At 47.5% G+C, this 18,310-nt stretch overlaps 3 protein-coding genes across 3 annotated transcripts; 1 reads left to right on the top strand and 2 right to left on the bottom strand.

Moving 5' to 3' along the window:
* Window positions 1-265: 265 nt before the first annotated feature.
* Window positions 266-9,939, bottom strand: LOC111342611 (uncharacterized). The gene is made up of 5 exons (XM_088730952.1): window positions 9,275-9,939; window positions 1,376-1,745; window positions 1,181-1,240; window positions 942-1,037; window positions 266-757 (listed from the first exon to the last, which is right to left on the bottom strand). Exons 1-5 carry the CDS (start codon window positions 9,922-9,924, stop codon window positions 704-706), a joined length of 1,230 nt encoding a protein of 409 aa, XP_088587078.1. The 5' UTR covers window positions 9,925-9,939; the 3' UTR covers window positions 266-703.
* Window positions 1,735-9,259, bottom strand: LOC148724467 (uncharacterized). Its single transcript, XM_088730205.1, has 3 exons — window positions 9,078-9,259; window positions 1,954-8,942; window positions 1,735-1,818 (listed from the first exon to the last, which is right to left on the bottom strand). Exon 2 carries the CDS (start codon window positions 8,617-8,619, stop codon window positions 2,251-2,253), a length of 6,369 nt encoding a protein of 2,122 aa, XP_088586331.1. The 5' UTR covers window positions 8,620-8,942; window positions 9,078-9,259; the 3' UTR covers window positions 1,735-1,818; window positions 1,954-2,250.
* Window positions 9,940-11,525: 1,586 nt separating the features above from the next.
* LOC148724466 (uncharacterized) lies at window positions 11,526-13,187 on the top strand. Its single transcript, XM_088730949.1, has one exon. The coding sequence runs from the start codon at window positions 12,113-12,115 to the stop codon at window positions 13,172-13,174; it is 1,062 nt and encodes a 353-aa protein (XP_088587075.1). The 5' UTR covers window positions 11,526-12,112; the 3' UTR covers window positions 13,175-13,187.
* The last annotated feature ends 5,123 nt before the right edge of the window (window positions 13,188-18,310 follow it).

The raw sequence follows: 18,310 nt of genomic DNA, 5'->3' as shown, positions 1-18,310 counted from the left end.
CACTGACTCACACGCAAATTATGTGGTTACTCAATACTTTGCTAAATTTCCAAATCTAGAAACTATATTTTTATCGTTTATAATTATCATTATTTTTTTTTGGTTAATGTTTATTGTAATTATTCTTCTAATTTTTTTAAAACCGTGAGAGTAAGTAACATCTTTGTGGTTTAAAAAAATACGCTAACAAAAAAAAAAATTCAAGTGCTCAACACTTTTCATTCAAAGAGTATAGCAACAAATATTTCGCGTTGAAACCTTGGAATCAGTTTATAATGTTTATTTTTTGTACAGAAAAGAGGCCCTTTTTAATATTTAATATGATATTATATTATTTCCTACATTGCTCTTGCGTCATGCTGGCAATCTACCTCCTTTCCTGGGAGGAATTACAAAAACACGTCCACTTGGAACGGAAAAATGATCGACGAAGAAGGGAAGAAATCAAATAATATAAGTTTTTCAGACTCCTAACAAATCAGTCGACGTCTTTCTTTACCTTGTCAATGCTCAATACAATTTCTTTTGCATTCAACGATTTTTAATGAACTGAAAGCTATTTTCGCTTTGCAATACAAGCTGTTCATTAAATAGTTCAATACATGATGCGCATATTTCCTTTTAAATAACGAATTATTTACAATTTCAGTTCTTTTGGTGAGGATGCATTTTCACAGCCCCCCATCCGGGAAAGTAGCCAGTCTTAACGCGGCAAAGACAACATTACAGCAAAGTAGGAGACAGTCACCCCAACAATCTGAAAAAAGTGTAGAAGAAACATAAATCCTGTTGACATTAAAGAAAACAAAATGCAGATCAATTTAAAATATTTCATTTATGTATTCTCCTTCGTGAAAAAATGGACTAGCGTCTTATGGACATTATCATCACTTACATCTTTTGAGGATAATCAAAATGTGCATGACTAGTTAGACCCTCACCGTCAAGGACATTGACTTAGTAATGACAACCAGTCCCCCGACAGATAAACCTTTTGGCTCTCCTTGAAGGTCTAGTAAGAACATCAACATTCCAACCTGGAAGAGATTACATGCAAATGGATGGGTAATTTAAGAAATTACGTAAGGAAAGGACTCTGGAAAGTCCACCAGTACTATTTCTTACAGTTTCCTGATACAACATCGACATTATTGATATGCATGGTTTGTATAGAGGTCACCTTGCCTTCCTCTGATCTGGATACGGGTAATCTCGGCAAAATCCTTTGAAAACTGTGAATCTGAAAAAGAAGAAACCAAAAGTGTTAAAACGCTTAAAGGAAGAATTTTGAGGTAACTCAGATTTCCTAGTGTGGTCTCGGATTCTCTTTGAATGACAGATGAAATGCTGACAACTTAAATTCCCGGTAATATACCTTTTCGCTCACTTTGGATGCAGAATATAGGACTAGCAACAAAAATGTTGCTGCAATCAGACACCAACACGAGGTGATGGCTAAGGTTATTGAATCTGTGCCCTCTGTTAGAATAAAGGTGTTGTAATAGCTGATACACAATAGCGGCATGTAAATGGATATGATTCCAAGGAGAAATGGTGACAGCATCTTGTCTGCAAGCTCGACTACCTCCGATAACTTGTGATGTTCCATCTTTAAAGACAGGAAATCTTCAGAAAGGGGAGGTAAAGATGACATTCTCTTGTAAAGCCCATCATAACATTCCTCCAGAATGAGACAAGTAACATAGAAGAAAAGAACCGTAAGCAACCACCCTGAATAGGCGTTCCTGTCGAAGCCTATCCCAAAGTCGATAAGAACGTGACGAGGGACAGAATCTTTGTAGAAATCCCCGTTTTATTCTGAAAACAATCAGTTAACGGCTAAATCACAATGCTGCTAAGGTTACGAAAGTTACCAACATACCGACAACCGGCTAAATTAACTAACAAGAAATCCAAAAAATAAGAACGCCAAGATAAAACAACAAAGCCTACCGATTATCGACGTTTGGTAAAGGATCCGGAGGCGGACAAGGTAAAATTAAACAGCTTCGAAAGATACAAAATAGCTCGAGCACATGCACGTGGAAAAAAGGAGCCGTGTTTTTTTTTTTTGTATGCCCGGATGTCGGGTGAGAAACCGCTGTCCAAATGAGGGCGTTGAGCATAGGCCTCAACATGCTCCCCCCTTTGAACTAGCTAAACTTAAGAGCACGTTCAACAAGGCTACTCGGATCCTAACAGTTCGTAAAAAGCTCAGCGTTAAAAAAGGCAGACACTAAATGTTCGTTGCTAATTTGACTCCTCCAGAAGACACAACTTTGAGATTGGACGCAGCAGCGTCGAATTCTTGGTCTTGATCTCGGCTGTACGAACCAGGCCATCCTTGCCAGGAAACACCTTTGTAACTCGACCTAGCAACCAGTGACCACGAGGGGTATTCTCTGTTACAACAAGGACCAGGTCGTTGACAGCTAAGTTGCGCCGTTTGAGAATCCACTTCTTGCGCTCCTGAAGCAGGGGTAAGTATTCACGCAGCCATCTAACCCAGAAGTGGTTTGAGAGAATTTGGCCCCTTCGCCATTGCCTGCGGGAATACAGGTCTCTGTCTTGGAAATCTCCTGGCGGCAAAGACATCCCTTTTCGTTGTTGTAGGAGATGACTGGGAGTAATGGGTTCGCAGTCATCAGGGTCGTCGCTGCTTGGGCATAAAGGCCGACTGTTGAGTATTTCGACTGTCTCAGCAAAGACAGTTCTGAGGGTCTCCCTGGTAATGAAGGCATGAGGGTGACCTAGGATGGCCTTCATGGTACCACGGACACTCCTGATGAGTCGCTCCCACACCCCGGACATATGGCTGGCGGTTGGGGGGTGGAAATGCCACTTTGTCAATGGTTGGCAATGCCATTCGACATCTTTCTCATGCAGGGATCTCTGAATGATGTTGTGGTCCAGGTCTTGAATGGCATCTCTAATTTCCTTTTCACCACCAGTGAAATTGGTACCATTGTCACTCCAGACTTCCTTGACGGCCCCACGAATGTTAATAAAGCGTCGCAGGGCTTGGATGAAGGCGTCTGACTCTAAGGATCCAACATCCTCAATGTGGATAGCCCTGCAGGTGAGACAGACGAAGATGCATCCATAAACTTTCTCAGAGCTACGACCCCTCTTGACGTGGAAGGGACCGAAGAAGTCCACCCCCGTGTAGGTAAAGGGTGGCTCATGAGGTGTGAGTCTGGGCTTCGGTAGGTCTCCCATCATCTGTTTCATGACACCTTCATGTCGTTTGCGGCAGGCTATGCAGGAGCGTAGTATACGTCGGGTCAATGCGCGGGCGTTGAGAATCCAGAATTTCTGACGCAGTGTAGATAGCACATGTTCCCGACCTGCATGTCCAAAGATCTCATGGTGATGTCGAACAAGCAGTGTAGCAATGGGATGCTCGCTTGGGATCACCAATGGATGGATGGCTTGAAAGGCTACTGGTGCATGTCGTAGCCGGCCTCCAACGCATATTGTACCATTGACGAGGATTGGACTAAGTGTACTTAACTTACTGTCTTTCTTCACAGGTTTACCAGACTCCAAGGCTTCCAGCTCTCCTTGGAAATACTGCCGTTGGACCCTTTTTATGATGGCCTTTGAAGCGGTGAGCATCTCTGTTAATCTGATCCCGCCATGGTTAGATATGGCTGGTACACTACATTTGGACCTGACAAATTGAAGAAAACGCATGATCAATGCCACAGTCCTGACCAGCTTAGGCCATGAGGAAAACTTCCTCAACAATTCATCCAAGGAGGAAACAGCTGTAGCTGTTATACTCTGATTGGTTCTCGGAGTGATTACTTCCTTGTCATTCTCCAGGATGTCACCCACTTTGCGGTGAGGCCAATGTTCCTCTGTTTGCCATAAGAATTTGGGTCCAGTCCACCAGCGGCATCCAGGGTGAAGGGCTTCTATAGGCATGCCTCGAGATCCATCATCCGCTGGATTCAGGGTTCCTGGGACATGATGCCACTGATCGGGTGTAGTATGCTCATGGATTTCCTCTAATCTGGTGGCAACGAAGCGATGGAATCTTCTCGTTTTGTTCTTGATATACTGGAGCACTGTTAGTGAGTCGGTCCAGAAAACAATGCAGTCGATGGGAAAATCAAGCTCAGCCCTAATGAGGTTGCTGGTTCGGACTGCCATCAGGCTCGCCATGAGCTCGAGGCGTGGGATGGTTGGTCTCCTGAGGGGTGCATTACGGCATTTACCGAAGACAAAGGAGCAGTGTGTTTGGTCACCATGGTTGTCACTCAGTCTTAAGTATGCAGAGGTTGAGTAGGCATACTCACTTGCATCGCTGAACATGTGGAGTTGAACTGTGCAATTGCTCGGCATACTTAAGTTCCTGTAGCAGCGAGGTAACTGGATCTCCTCAAGCTGTGGAAGAGAATGTGTCCAGCGTCGCCAAACTTTCAAATGGTGGTCTTGGATTTCTTCGTCCCATCCAACCTTCTCTTTCCAGAGATCTTGAATAAGCACCTTGACTGGGAGCACAAATGGTGACAGGAATCCGAGAGGGTCGAACAGCGAGCTTATGGTGGAGAGAATTCCACGCTTCGTGGCAGGTTTGGTGGAAGTCACTGTCTTGAAGCAGAATACGTCCCTCTCAGCATCCCAGTGAAGACCCAAGGTACGATTGATTGGTAATCTGTCCAACTCAAGGTTAAGAGTTGGATTGGCTCTTTCTTGGGAAGGAAGCGCAGACAGAACCTCTCTTCTGTTGCTCAAAAACTTGGTCAGGTGAAAGCCGCCCTCTTTCAGCATGGCAACCAATTTAAAGGCAAGGGTGATTGCTTGATCAGTTGTCTGAATAGACTTAAGGAGGTCGTCGACATAAAAGTTACGACGGACGGTTTCTGCAACTTCGCTGCCATACTTGTCCTCATTATCGTCAGCAGTTTGTCGCAAAGCTTTATTGGAGCAACAAGGGGAGGATGTGGCACCAAATATGTGGACCTGCATCTGGTACTCCTCGGGTTCATCACTGAGATTTCCAGTCCACCACAGGAACCGAAGGGCATCGCAGTCTTCAGCAGGTACCCGAACTTGGTGGAACATCTGTTCTATGTCTGCAATGAGAACAACCTCCTCCTGTCGAAACCGCATAAGAACACCTGCTAGGCTGTTGATATAATCTGGACCTTGTAGGAGTTCATCATTCAACGAAGTGCCTTGAAAACTTGCCGCTGCGTCGAACACTACACGGATCTTGCCTGGTTTGTTGGGGCTAGTAACAGGATGGTGGGGAAGGTACCAGGTCTTGTTACTTCTTTGTTCAGCATGTTCTTTAGTGAGCTTACGAGCATGGCCTTTGGCAATGTAACCATCGATAACTGAACGGTACTTCTCATGCAGGACTTCATCCTTCTCAAGGCGTCGCCCCAGGTGACGGAGACGTATTTCAGCCATTGCGCGGTTGAAGGGAAGGTCAGGTGGATCACGTCTCCAAAGGAGTCCCATGCAGTAATGGTCATTTGACTTTGAAATCGTGCTGTTAATAACCCGTTCGGCATACCTGTCTTCAACTGACATGGACTTGTAAGGTTTGGTAGTGCCAAGAGACTCCGACTCCCAGAAGAGTTCAACTTGATGGTGGAGGGAAATGTCATTGGCGGAGGTATGGATGTGGTAAACATTGTGGCACTGTTGTGTCGTTCTTTCACCTGATCTACCGAGGACAGCAAAGCCAAGGCACGAACGGATCGCGATGGGGTCATTTGGTCCTCCATGACGAACCTCCAGGGGAACAAACACTTCAGGAATATTTGTCCCTATGATGAGTGAGATCTTCTGCCTTTCAACTTCCGGAAAAGGAACATCTTGAAGATGCGGCCATCTTTCTTTGCTTATGGCTATGCGCTGGTGGCGCAACGGGATGTTGAGCTCTTTCCCAGACCACACTTCCTTAAGCTGAAGCTGTTGTGGCTGTTCGTCAATGAGAGACTCAACTGCAAGATTAACCCTTTCTCCCCTTTGAAGCTCATTGCAACTGCTCACAGTTGAGAGGAGTAAATGGTCAGGTCGGCCACAGAGTCCTAGGGAGCTGACCAATGATGGGTCCACGAGAGTGACTTCAGATCCGGAGTCTAGCATTGCGTAAGTGGTAACAGCCAACCCATTACTGCCAATTACTCGCACCGGTACGACCTGTAAGAGGACTGTTTCTGAATCCCCTGACCCTGCAGTGGCACAGACAGGCGTTGAGGTTGTGGCATTGACTCCTGAAGCTTGGTCCTCCGAAGTAGAATTTCCAGGTGTCTGCTGAGCCTGTGTTTGATGAAGGAGCGAGTGGTGGAAGGCACCACATCCTTCAACTCGACATCTGAACCTGCTGGGGCAGGTATCTGTTGAGTGTTCGGTACCCTTGAGGCAGTTAGGGCACAGCCTCTTCGTAGTAACGAAGGACATCCTTTCCTTTGGCGTCTTCGCCTTAAATGCTTCACATCGGTAGAGTGGATGTGCTTGACCACAGTGGCGACAGCTATTTGTTTTGTCTCTGCCTCTCTTTGGAGGCGTCTTAGGTGGCGGCCTCCCACCATCGTTGATATTCATTGTGTATTTAGGAGTGTCCATTTTCTCATTTGGTGGCAGCCGTTTGTTCTTGGAGTTGTTATTGTAGTTGAACTGCTGGGGTTTGCCACTGACTGGGTGGTTAGCAATGTTTGCATGCTTGTTCACAAAACCAACAAAATCCGTCAGAGTTGGGAAATGTTGGCCCTTTGTTTCCAAGTCACAGGCCAGTGTGGCAAACTTGTCCTGAAGTGGCTTTGGTAGCCGTTCTGTCATGTAAACAATGTTACCTTGGTTGACTTGCGACAGACAGTTCATGGACGTTAGCGTTGCAAGGGCTCTTGTAGCAGTATCAGCAAATTTCCGAAGGTTGATCTTGTCGCTGACAGATATGGGAGGACCCTTTACCAGACTGTTGATGACAGAGTTAACAATCACACACGGTCGTCCATACCGTTGTTCGAGGATTTGCAGTGCTTGATGGAGTCCATCTTTGGATGTCTCAAGGCCTGCTACTGCCTGTTTGGCGTCCCCATCTAAGAACTGCACTAGGCGAGTCATTTTGCTGCTATCATCCATATCTTCTCGTGACATCACTATGCGCTCAAAGCGTTGCTTAAACAAGGGAAACTCTGCAGGGATGCCACCAAATTTCTGAAACTGAATAGGTGGGAGGTTTTGGTTGTATGCAAGCTTTTGTTGAGTGGTTGAAATCTCTTTCATGGCTGTAGCAACCATGGCAAGAACTTCTCCCTGAACAGAAGGCATGGGCGTTGCATTCACACCTGAGGTGCCCAATGGAGGCTGAAAGGGCGTTGCCCAAGGAGAAAGGCTGCTTGTCACGGGCACGCTCGGACCACTAACAGTAACAGATGAAGCACCACTCTGAGAGGTGTTCACAGTCGTCACTGGTAGTTTGGTAATGGGTGGAGGCTGATAGAGCAGTGTCGGCGGAGTGAGATTGTTCATCACAGGTGGGCTGAGACCGCTGACAGCGGCTGTGGACGGAACACTGGTCTCGGGTTTATTCAAGGGCATGATTGAAACTTTGGTGGAAGCTGACATCAATGAACTCTGCACTACGGATGTAGACGGATTGGGCTGCACGAAAGAAGCATGGCCACTTAATACCAGTGGACTCAGATCACTCGCCAAGGTTGTGGATGAAACACCAGGGAGGTGTGCAGGCATGGCCGATACATCGGGTGTCACTGGTGGTACAGAATGCGTGACAGAAACCAACGGAGGATTAAGAATGCTGCCAGACAAGGGTGGCGCACGCTCGAAAGATGTTGACTCCACTAACGATGACTCGTTGTCTGAAACTCCCCCTTCCATTTCTTCCGTAAGTTTGGCTTCTAAGTCCGTAATGGCAGCTGCCTTTCTTGCTTCGGCGAGCTTGAGGTCTGCCTCGGTCTTTAGGGATTCCAGCCTAATGATGGCCTTTAGTTCCTCTTCCTCGGCTTCTCGCATCCGGGCAAGTTCACGTTGTTTTCTTTTCAGCTCTAACATCCTCATTTCTTCTTCAATTCTCCGTTGTCTCTCTTGTTCCACAAACGCAAGAGCCAGTTGAGCCTTTTCCGCCTCTAATCTGCGGGCTTGTGCTTTCGAGCTGTAAGTGCTGCTTGAGCGTCGCGATGATCGGTGACTACGTGAGCTCGCGAATCCCTGATGCCTTAAACCAGTCGGTTTCTGCAAATCCTCCATTACCCACTCATTGAACTTGGTTGCTGCGTTGCAAATAAAGTTTTCAACACTTGTAGAAAGGCTTGTCCTTTGCTCAGCTAAAATGTCGAAACGTTCAGCATTTTCCGTTCTTTCGCCTGGTTCAGCGACATCCATAAATTTATTGTGTGACAAAACGAAGTTCTTCCACAGCGTTTCGTAATGGTCGAACCTTTCCTTTACTAAGGTCACATTCGACGGGTCTTCGTCCTGTAACAATGTTTCAATTTCGTTCTGAACTTTAGTAAGAGAGCCAAGGTGACCAGCACGAGAGCGCTGCAGGGATAACGCTTTCTCCCGCCTGACATCTTCGGAATTTAACAGTGTGGAGGGTCGCGACTCGCGTTTGTTGACATCGTTGTTTTCCATTTCACAAGGAAGGAACTTCTAATTTGCTAACATGTGAATTAACGAAGGTGGAACGTATCGAATTTTAGCGATTCGCTGAATAATTGTGGTGTTTTCGACGGAGGTTGTCGCTTGTGAAGGTGAAGGTTATCTAGCCAAGTTGACCTTGTGCATGCAAGCGAATCTCAATAGTTAATCAGTGAACGGCGCGATAATTGCTATCGAGACGGCGAAAACAAAGCTAATCGAATAAAACCATGAATAGGCGTTCCTGTCGAAGCCTATCCCAAAGTCGATAAGAACGTGACGAGGGACAGAATCTTTGTAGAAATCCCCGTTTTATTCTGAAAACAATCAGTTAACGGCTAAATCACAATGCTGCTAAGGTTACGAAAGTTACCAACATACCGACAACCGGCTAAATTAACTAACAAGAAATCCAAAAAATAAGAACGCCAAGATAAAACAACAAAGCCTACCGATTATCGACGTTTGGTAAAGGATCCGGAGGCGGACAAGGTAAAATTAAACAGCTTCGAAAGATACAAAATAGCTCGAGCACATGCACGTGGAAAAAAGGAGCCGTGTTTTTTTTTTTTTGTATGCCCGGATGTCGGGTGAGAAACCGCTGTCCAAATGAGGGCGTTGAGCATAGGCCTCAACACACCCTACAGACCCAGTAAATAAAGAAATCAGTGCAAATACTCTAAAACCAAACCACCTATTCCAAGGTCCACAACAAGCAATAGTAAGGCCTAATATTTGATCACAAACATAACAGAAAGCGATGTTAGTCAAGAATACTAAACAAGATACGAAGAAGGTTTTTCTTGACTTTTTCTTAACCCCATTTAAATTAATGAATTTAACATTAGCAAGTAGGCTGCGAATAAATTTTTCAAATCGAGATTTCCTTTTTAGAGTTAAAGGGAGAACAATTACTGACGTTATCCCACAGATTCCTATCAAAACCTGGCCTAAGGCAAACATCAGAAACATGTAAGCTGAGCCTGAAAGAAAAATCCCAAAGAAAGCCATTACGACATTCAACCAAATGAGAGACACCATCAAGCCGCAGTATATCTTCGAAAAGATATGCTTTCCAGCTGCCATGTGTTCCAACTGCTTCAAGTCTGTGTGTCCGTAATAGGATCCAAATAGCTTCATCAGCTTCAGAACTGGGTTGTATATTTCGTTCAATGTCTTTAACATTCTTTTGTTACCATTTGTGGCCTCGTGTATTGGAACAACGAAAGAAGTGGAGCTCTTTGAACGAGATTGAAAGGGTGCGGAAACCCCATTCACAGGCAACGCTTTGGAAGACATGATTTTGCCACTAAAATATGTTTTCCCTTCGTTCTGTATTTATGTTGTAAGCCATTGTTATTCTAATGACTTCAAAATTAGTTTTGTGTTTCTTTAATTTTCCCTTGCTTAATTTTCGTAGTATTTGTTTTCTAGGAAATGATTACAACTTCATTGGGTTGATTATCCTCACGTTTCTATATGACTTAATAGTAATGATAATAATATCGATAATAATAATAAGAATGAGTTATTCACAGCATATCCATATGAAAATAAAACGCAGCTCTTTATCTATGAAGGCCCTACAAAAGTATATATAGATATATAGTTAGATATAGCTCTTTGGCATACAAAGCTTTGCTTTCATGTCCAAATTGAGCACTCTATCTAAGATGAGTCATTGCTGTTGCAATTGCGCATGCTCGCTAGTTTACTCTAGTTTGCACACTCTGGCATGGCTTAGACGATACCACAAAGGTTGGGTCGTTTGGGGTGACCTTCTCGGTTCTCCCCCATCCTAACATCAGCACATTGTCATCTTGTCCGAGAGGGATGTTCCGCCTGGCGTCCTGCTGTCCCTCGCTTCCCCTCCCTCGCTAAATGGTGGGATAGGGGGAAAAGCCGGATTAAGGGGCTCACCATACGTTTTTGTGCCAGTAGGGCCCGTAAGACATCTGCATGTAGAGACGCCTTGGTGCGCCTTGTTCAACATCTCCAGGAGAAAGTCGATTCGGGGGTTACTTCTTGTGTGGATCCACTGCGGTCGGCTCTCTCTGAGCTTGCTCGCCTATATTCTGATGTGGCGAAGGGGGCCCAGGTCCGGGCGCGAGTCAAATGGATTGAGGAAGGTGAGACTTCCTCGCGTTATTTTTTTCGTTTAGAGAAAAAACGTTCTGCCGACCGTCGCATCTCTGCGCTGAGAGAGCCTGATGGCTCAATGGTTTCTTCTTCTGCTGCTCTCTGTGCGTCTCTTGGTTCCTTCTATTCTGGTCTATATACTGCTTCGCCTACAGACTCTCATGTCCAATCTTCCCTTCTTGGTAATCTGTCCTCGTTTCTTCCTCAGGATCAGTCCAATAGTTGCGAGGGCCTACTCACACCATCTGAGGTCCTTGACGCTCTCAAGGGTATGGCACGCAACAAGACCCCAGGTCTAGATGGGCTCCCTATGGAGTTCTATCTCCGTTTCTGGGATGTGGTTGGTGCTGATCTTGTGGCTGTCCTTAATGAGTGTTTTTCTTCTGGCTCTCTTTCTCTCTCTCAGCGTAGAGGTGTCATTACTCTGTCATTCAAGAAGGGGGATCGTCTCGATCCTAAGAACTGGCGGCCCATATCCCTTTTAAATGTGGACTATAAGTTGGCGTCGCGGGCCATGGCCGGGCGTCTTCTCCGCGTGATACACCTTGTCGTCAATCGCGATCAGACGTGCGGGGTCCCTGGCCGCTTCATTGGCGAGAATGTCGCGTTACTGAGAGATGTTGTGAGTTATGCCGAGTCCTCTGGCACCCCTGTTGCGATCCTATCTCTTGACCAAGAAAAGGCCTTCGACCGGGTGGATTGGGGTTTTCTGCGGTCCACTCTGGTCGCCATGGGTTTTGGTCCGTCCTTTGTAGCGTGGATTGACCTATTCTATACTCGTGTGCAAAGTGCTGTAAATGTTAATGGTTACTTGACTCCCTTCTTTAGTCTTTCTCGTGGTGTCCGGCAGGGGTGTCCATTATCTCCACTCTTGTATGTTTTTGTTTCGGAGGTCCTTGCGTGTAGCATTCGTGCAGACCCCCGTATTAAGGGTCTGTCTCTCCCAGGTTGTCCTCCGCTGTCTCCCATCTCTCAGTACGCGGATGACACATCTCTCATACTTACCTCGGATGAAGGCATCTCGGCTGCTCTTGACATATATAGGTGTTATGAATTAGCGTCTGGATCGAGGATTAACCTTTCCAAATGTAAGGGTCTCTGGTTGGGTGGATGGAGGGGTCGCACGGACCCCCCAGTTCCTTTTGACTGGTCTCCTGTCAAGCTCAAGGTGCTGGGGGTTTTCATTGGCCCCGGTAACCTTGAGGAAGACAACTGGCGCCCTCGCATCAATGCGGTGGAGCATGTTCTCAAGTCTTGGCGTGCTCGTGTTCTGTCTTTTCGTGGCAAGGCCCTCGTTATTAACGCTCTTGCCCTCTCCCGGGTCTGGTCTGTGGCCTCTCTTATCCACATGCCGGCCTGGGTGGAGGTGGCGCTCTCTCGTCTGGTTTTTTCTTTCTTTTGGTCTGGCAAGCGGGAGCTCGTCTCTCGCTCTGCCGTTGTTCAATCCTCTCTTTTTGGGGGTTTCTCTGTGGTGGACGTTCAGTCTAAGGTGAGGGCCCTCCTGGGCCAATGGGTGAGGAGATTTGTCTCTTCTCCTTCCAGTTGGGTCACTCTCATGTCTTTTTGGTTTAATTCCTTGTTTGGTGTCTCTCCTTTTGTTGTGTTTTCTCGTCCTTTTAGTTTTGACCCTAGGGTCTTGCCACCCTTCTATCAAGCTCTGGTATTGGCGTGGCGTAAGCTCGATGGGGCTTTCGCCACGTCCAAAAACTCTCTGGTTTATGGTTCTTCGTGTCCTCTTGTCTGTTCTCCTGTCTTGACAATGTCTGGTTACCTGTATCTTCTCTCTGAGAACATGGTCCAGCCTCATTGTGTTCTAAAGTTTATGTTCATCTACCCCAATCTCGACTGGCCTGCCACGTGGCGCGCCTTATCTTTCTTTCATCTTGATCGCCATGTTATCGATCTGAATTGGAAGATTGCTCACGGCGTCCTGTACACCGCCCGGCGTCTTTCCTCGTTTGGTTTGTCTATTCCCCTCTCTTGTTTTTGTGGGCCCCGGGTCGAGTCGCTCGAGCATCTGTTCTTTTATTGTCCACTTGCTCAGAGTGTTCTCGCCTGGGTGCAGTCTTTGCTATTTCGTTTCTCTCCTATGTGTCCTATCATTACTCTTCGTCATGTCCTTTTTGGCTTTAACTCTACTGACCTTGTTTCTGTTCCGCGTGTTTTGGTCTATCTTCTCAATGTCTCTAAGTTTTGTATCTGGCTATGTAGAAATGATTTCCGGTTTCGTGATATTCGTCCTAGCGCCGTGGCGGTGATTGCATCCATCAAGGCCCGCCTGAAGTCCTACCTACCAGTCTCGTTCAGGCGGTGCAAGTCTAACAGGCGTCGTCGCGTGTTTTATCGGCAGTGGTGTGCCCGTGGTGTCATTGCATCCGTGCATGGTGACTCCCTGCGGTTTGCTTTTTAGCTGTTTTGGTTTTTGTTGTGCCTCCTCTTGGCTGGCTAGGGGCTATGATTATTGTTTTGGTTTTTTCTGGTGCCTCCCCTTGTCTGGCTAGGGGCTATGATTATCGTTTTGGTTTTTTCCAGAGCCACCCCTTGGCTGGCTAGGGGCTATTATTATCGTTTTGGTCTGCTATTATTATTGTGAGTGCGTTCTTCCTTGGAGTGAGTGTGTAATTTTTAGGTGAGGTGGGGTTCGATTCCCCAGCAAGTTTGGCGTCTGGTGACCCTCGTTTCTGGTGGACCCCATCCCTAAGGCATTGCACGCCTACCATGGGTTGGGCTTAGACATGTAGCTCGGCGGGCACTGCACCTCCCTTCATCGGGGGCCCGGTCGTCCTCCTTAAACATAAAAAAACTGCACTGATGAGGCCCAGAAGGCCGAAACAGTGCAAAGTTGGTCGCCCTTTTGGCTAAGTTCAAGCGTAACATCTGTTCTTAGTCCGAAAGTCAGACTAGTCCGTTTTTCCGATTGTTTGAGGCCAATTTCGAGACATCTTAACGCCAGACGGTTTTCGTGTTTCTTACAGAAAAGAAGGGGGTTTGTACGTTCTGTTTTGCGTGTTTTTTCTGGCAAACATATGGCGCTCAGCCGTCCCAGGCCGGTTATCGCACACAGGCGAACAGTACGATTTAATCATCGATGACTCTATGGAACTTGATTCTATCAACATCGCAAAATCCCTGCCTGATTTTGCTAAACGTATTACCGGCATAGTGCCCCAATTCGGAGGAAAATGCTTCGATACAACCTTAGATGACGCAGAATGTGCGGCAGAACTTGCGAATACTGGCTTCGATTATGGAGATGAGCGAAAGCAACTACGCTTTTTGGGCGCGAAATCGATTCACGTTTCGATTTTCGTCGCAGTGGAATTCCCTGACGACGATTTAATTCAACTCCTCAACACCTATGGCACGCTTGCATCGCCGAAATTACGACGACTTCACTACCCTGAAGAAGGATTTACACACATTAAAAATGGCATACGTGTCGCACAATTCACTAACATCACGAGGGACATTCCAAAACGGTTAGTCATCGGTGGTGTTGAAATTGGCTTTAAATATACTGGACAGCCTAGCACGTGCTATCTTGCCAGTCCACAGAGCACGTGGTAAAAAACTGTCCCAGAAGGCGCTGGGTGCAACCAGCCCCTCCACCCCCACAACCACCGCCAGAGGCCCCTCCAGAGGACCCCAGTGAGTCCGCTTTGCTGGACGAAATCGCCGCAGCCCCACGGGACTGGGGCTCAGAGGAGACTCAGAACCTTTTCTCAAGCCATCCTTCGACCTACGCAGAAGCTGTCACCTCTAACGAGCAAGACACCATAGACATCACCCCGTTACCCGCCCCGCGCCGAAAACGAGACGCTCCCCAACCTGTAGAAAGCAGCGACGAGGAGAGTGTTCCGGCCAAGCAATTCATCCCTACGCCCTCTACTGCCGTCACACCGGAAATTTCAAATGACCCGTCCTCGAGCGCGAGCGACACCGCGCCCGACCAGCCAACCCCTCAGGAAAACACCACGCTCTCGGAACCCTCGGGACAGGGACTCACTCACTCTCTAAACGCCCTGGCCCGTCAAGGAACTCACAGGCAAGCATTTATGAAAGCGGCGCCGGCCGCTTTTTTCTACAAGGGCCAAGGCTACTACTGTTACCACCAACACGGTGATCACACAAAACAACGAGGTCGCCAGCTAAAAATTTCCAACGCCACGCAACAACAATGGCAAGGGCTTACTGGAACTGTGCAAGCTGACGCTTTTGCGAAGCTTCTCGAATTTTTCCAAGTCGTCCAAGCAGACTACAAACTTTTCCTGAAAGCCTAGTTTGTAATGTTCGCTTTCAACTTCATTTTTCCGTTTCCTTTAATTATGGCGGTGTCTATTTGCTCACTCAATGTAAATGGCATCGCCGAGTTTCCCAAGCGGGACAAAGTTTTTAATCATCTCAAACGGCAGAATTTTGACATATATCTCCTTCAGGAGACACATTTACCGGATGTCACGAAAGGTAAGCTGTGGGAGAAACACTGGGGCGGTCACGCATGCTGGTCTCCTGGCACAACGCGATCGGCCGGAGTGGGCTTGCTTATCCACCCCCGGAGCACAGTTAAAATCGAAAATTTTTCTATCGACACAGCGGGCCGGGTTGTCACTGCGAAAATCAAAGCAGACACCCGTTCTCTTCAAGTTCTCAATATTTACGCTCCAAATTAACCTTCTGAACGCGTCACGTTCTTCGCGAATTTGTGGCGTTACGTCAGGCACAATACAGACATAATTATCGCAGGCGATTTCAATTGTGTTCCAGACATCCGGTTGGATAAATGGGGAGACGATGACAGCTTAGAGGATAAGGGAATTCCAGATTTGCATGCACTGACGGATGTCTTTCGTGCCAAAAACCCCACTAGTCGTTTATTTACCTGGTTTAACGGCCCACATTTGGTCGGTTGTCGGTTAGATCGGTTCTAAACTCCTCGCGCGTGGAGATCAGTAGTGCGTGCTCACAAAAGCGACATTTTCCCGTACTCAGACCACCACCAAGTGTCAATTAACGTACAATTAGGGAATTCAAATCCCCGAGGCCAAGGCATTTGGAAATTTAACACGCGGCTACTAAAATCAGACGAGTTCTGCGCCGAAGTGGAAACTTTTTGGCCTCACTGGCAATTTCAAAAGCCCCTCTTTACCGACCCCCGGGTTTGGTGGGATGCGGGCAAACTACAACTGAAAGAGATTGCCATATCTCATAGCGTGACCGCCGCTAACACTCGCAGGCGCGAGCGAGCCGCTCTTGATCGGGAATTTCGTGACTTGTCGTCACAGGCAGACTCGAACAATGCCGCTCACTGTCAGAAACTGCTCGAGATCAATGATCACTTGAGAGCTCTGGATCACGAAGCCATCTTAGGGTGTATTCTCCGCAGCAAAGAGGAATGGACCGAGCCGGGAGAGAAACCGACGCGGTATTTATTTCCAGCTCGAAAAATCCCGCCAGTCACGTAACGCAATTCACGAATTGCGCGTGACCCCTCAAACCACGGTTAAAAACTCCCGGGGCATTCTCGGAGAATGCAGGGCCTTCTATAAGGAACTCTACACTGAGGAACCCGTCGACCCAGCGAGTCAAGACTGGCTCCTGGAACAATTTTATTCCACTTTGTTATCCGAAGAACAAAAACTCTGCGAAGGCCAGCTGACCCTTGACGAGTGTCACGCTGCGCTTTCACAAATGGAATCGGGCAAATCGCCGGGAGCGGACGGCTTTCAAGCCGAGTTTTACTCCCGCTTTTGGGGATCCATTGAGGATGACCTCGTGGAGACGCTCAACTTTTCTTTCCGCGAGGGTTTTCTCTCAGCCACGCAACGCCAGGGTATCCTACGCCTGCTCTTCAAGAAAGACGACCCACTGTCGCTTAAGAATTGGCGCCTAGTCTCGCTGCTGAACCTGGATTATAAGACTGCGACAAAGGCCTTGTCCCACCGTATGAGAAAGGTTTTACCAAATATCCTTAGTGAAGATCAAACCTGCGGCGTTCCTGGACGCAGCATTTTCGAAAACCTGTTCCTCTTGCGCGATACCATCGACTTCGCGGGGCACAAAAAGCTCTCAGCAGCTGTTATCAGCCTCGACCAGGAGAAGGCTTTCGATCGCGTCAATCACAAATTCCTCCAACGCGTTCTCGAGCGCTTTAACTTCGGGCCCGACTTTCGCCGTTGGGTGCAGGTTATTTACACGGACATTACCTCACGGGTGATTAACAACGGCTGGCTTTCCTCGTCCTTCCCCCTCCAGCGGGGGATTAGACAAGGTTGCCCGCTATCCCTACTGTTATACTGCCTCATCGTGGAAACCCTGGGGCAGGCAATCCGCCGCGATCCCAAAATAGAAGGCATCCCCATTCCGGGATCCACTACTAAAACCTGCAAAGTGTTGGGTCGGCTTTCCGCTGAGCCGCAGAATTAAAAGTTGGGCGTTTCTCCGCTCCAACGACGTTCCCAAGTATCTAGGGAATGAACAACCCCCCATTTACCGCGCTGCCCTGACAACAGTCGACCGGGTGGGGGTGAATTTCGATTCCCTCCCCGACCTCACGGTGAGAACCTTTTACTCAAGGCTAACACCCCCTCCTCCCCAGCAGCTCCCTTGCGTCGAAAAGTGGGAGCGACGGTTGGGCTGTAAACTCACTTGGCAAAATGTCTGGCAGGAAATCTTCGGTGCTGGTCTGAGTACCAATTGGGAAAGCGAAATAGCGTGGCGGATCGCTCACGGTGTGGTCAAAACAAGGGCCTATCTCAAGTCATGGCGCCAGTTCGCCGTGATCGATCAATGCGCGGGCTGTGGCGAGCGGGAAACGATCTCTCATGCTTTCTGCTCGTGCCGCCTCGTGTCTCCTGTGTGGAGCTGGATGTCAAATCTGATAAATTAGTTTTATGATCAACCTCTTTTACTTTCCGAATCTATTAATTTATTACGCCAAGGGCTGCCCCAAGGCTCCTTTTGGGCGCATTCAAATGCCATCACCTCCTTTCTAATGAAACTCACCTTAAATGAGCTGTGGGCCGCCCGGAACCTCGACACTTTCGAATCTAAACGGCCATCCGCTCAAACCATTATCTCTAAAATTAAGACCCGCATTCACCAACGCATAACAGCCGCCTTTCACATTGCACCTCGCGCCATCTTAACCACATTCTGGGCTTACCGGAATGCCCTGTGCTCCTTAATAAAGATTTAAACCCCCCTCCCCCCCCCCCCCCCCCCACCAAGCCCCTTCGTCGGGTCTCCTTACTTGGTGCACTGTGCAGAGGCTCCCCCCCCCACACCTGTAAATAGTGTAAAGAATATGAAACCTTTCCTGAACAACTAGCACTTACGCCTTTAATGTAATCCAACTCGTCCACAAGTTACGAACAATGAACCTCTAGTAATGCATCAGTTCCCCAATGCGCCGCACCGCACCGCACAGCGGTATTCACCTTCAAGTTTTAATTCACAGCCAACACGAACGTAGAAAGTTTAAAAAATTGCGCGGATGGACAACTTCTGACGTAAAAAATATAAAAATTTTTAATAGAAAACGTTTCGG

This window comes from Stylophora pistillata, chromosome 8 (assembly GCF_964205215.1).
Source record: "Stylophora pistillata chromosome 8, jaStyPist1.2, whole genome shotgun sequence".
NCBI lineage: Eukaryota > Metazoa > Cnidaria > Anthozoa > Scleractinia > Pocilloporidae > Stylophora > Stylophora pistillata.
This window is presented reverse-complemented; position numbering and strand designations above follow the sequence as displayed.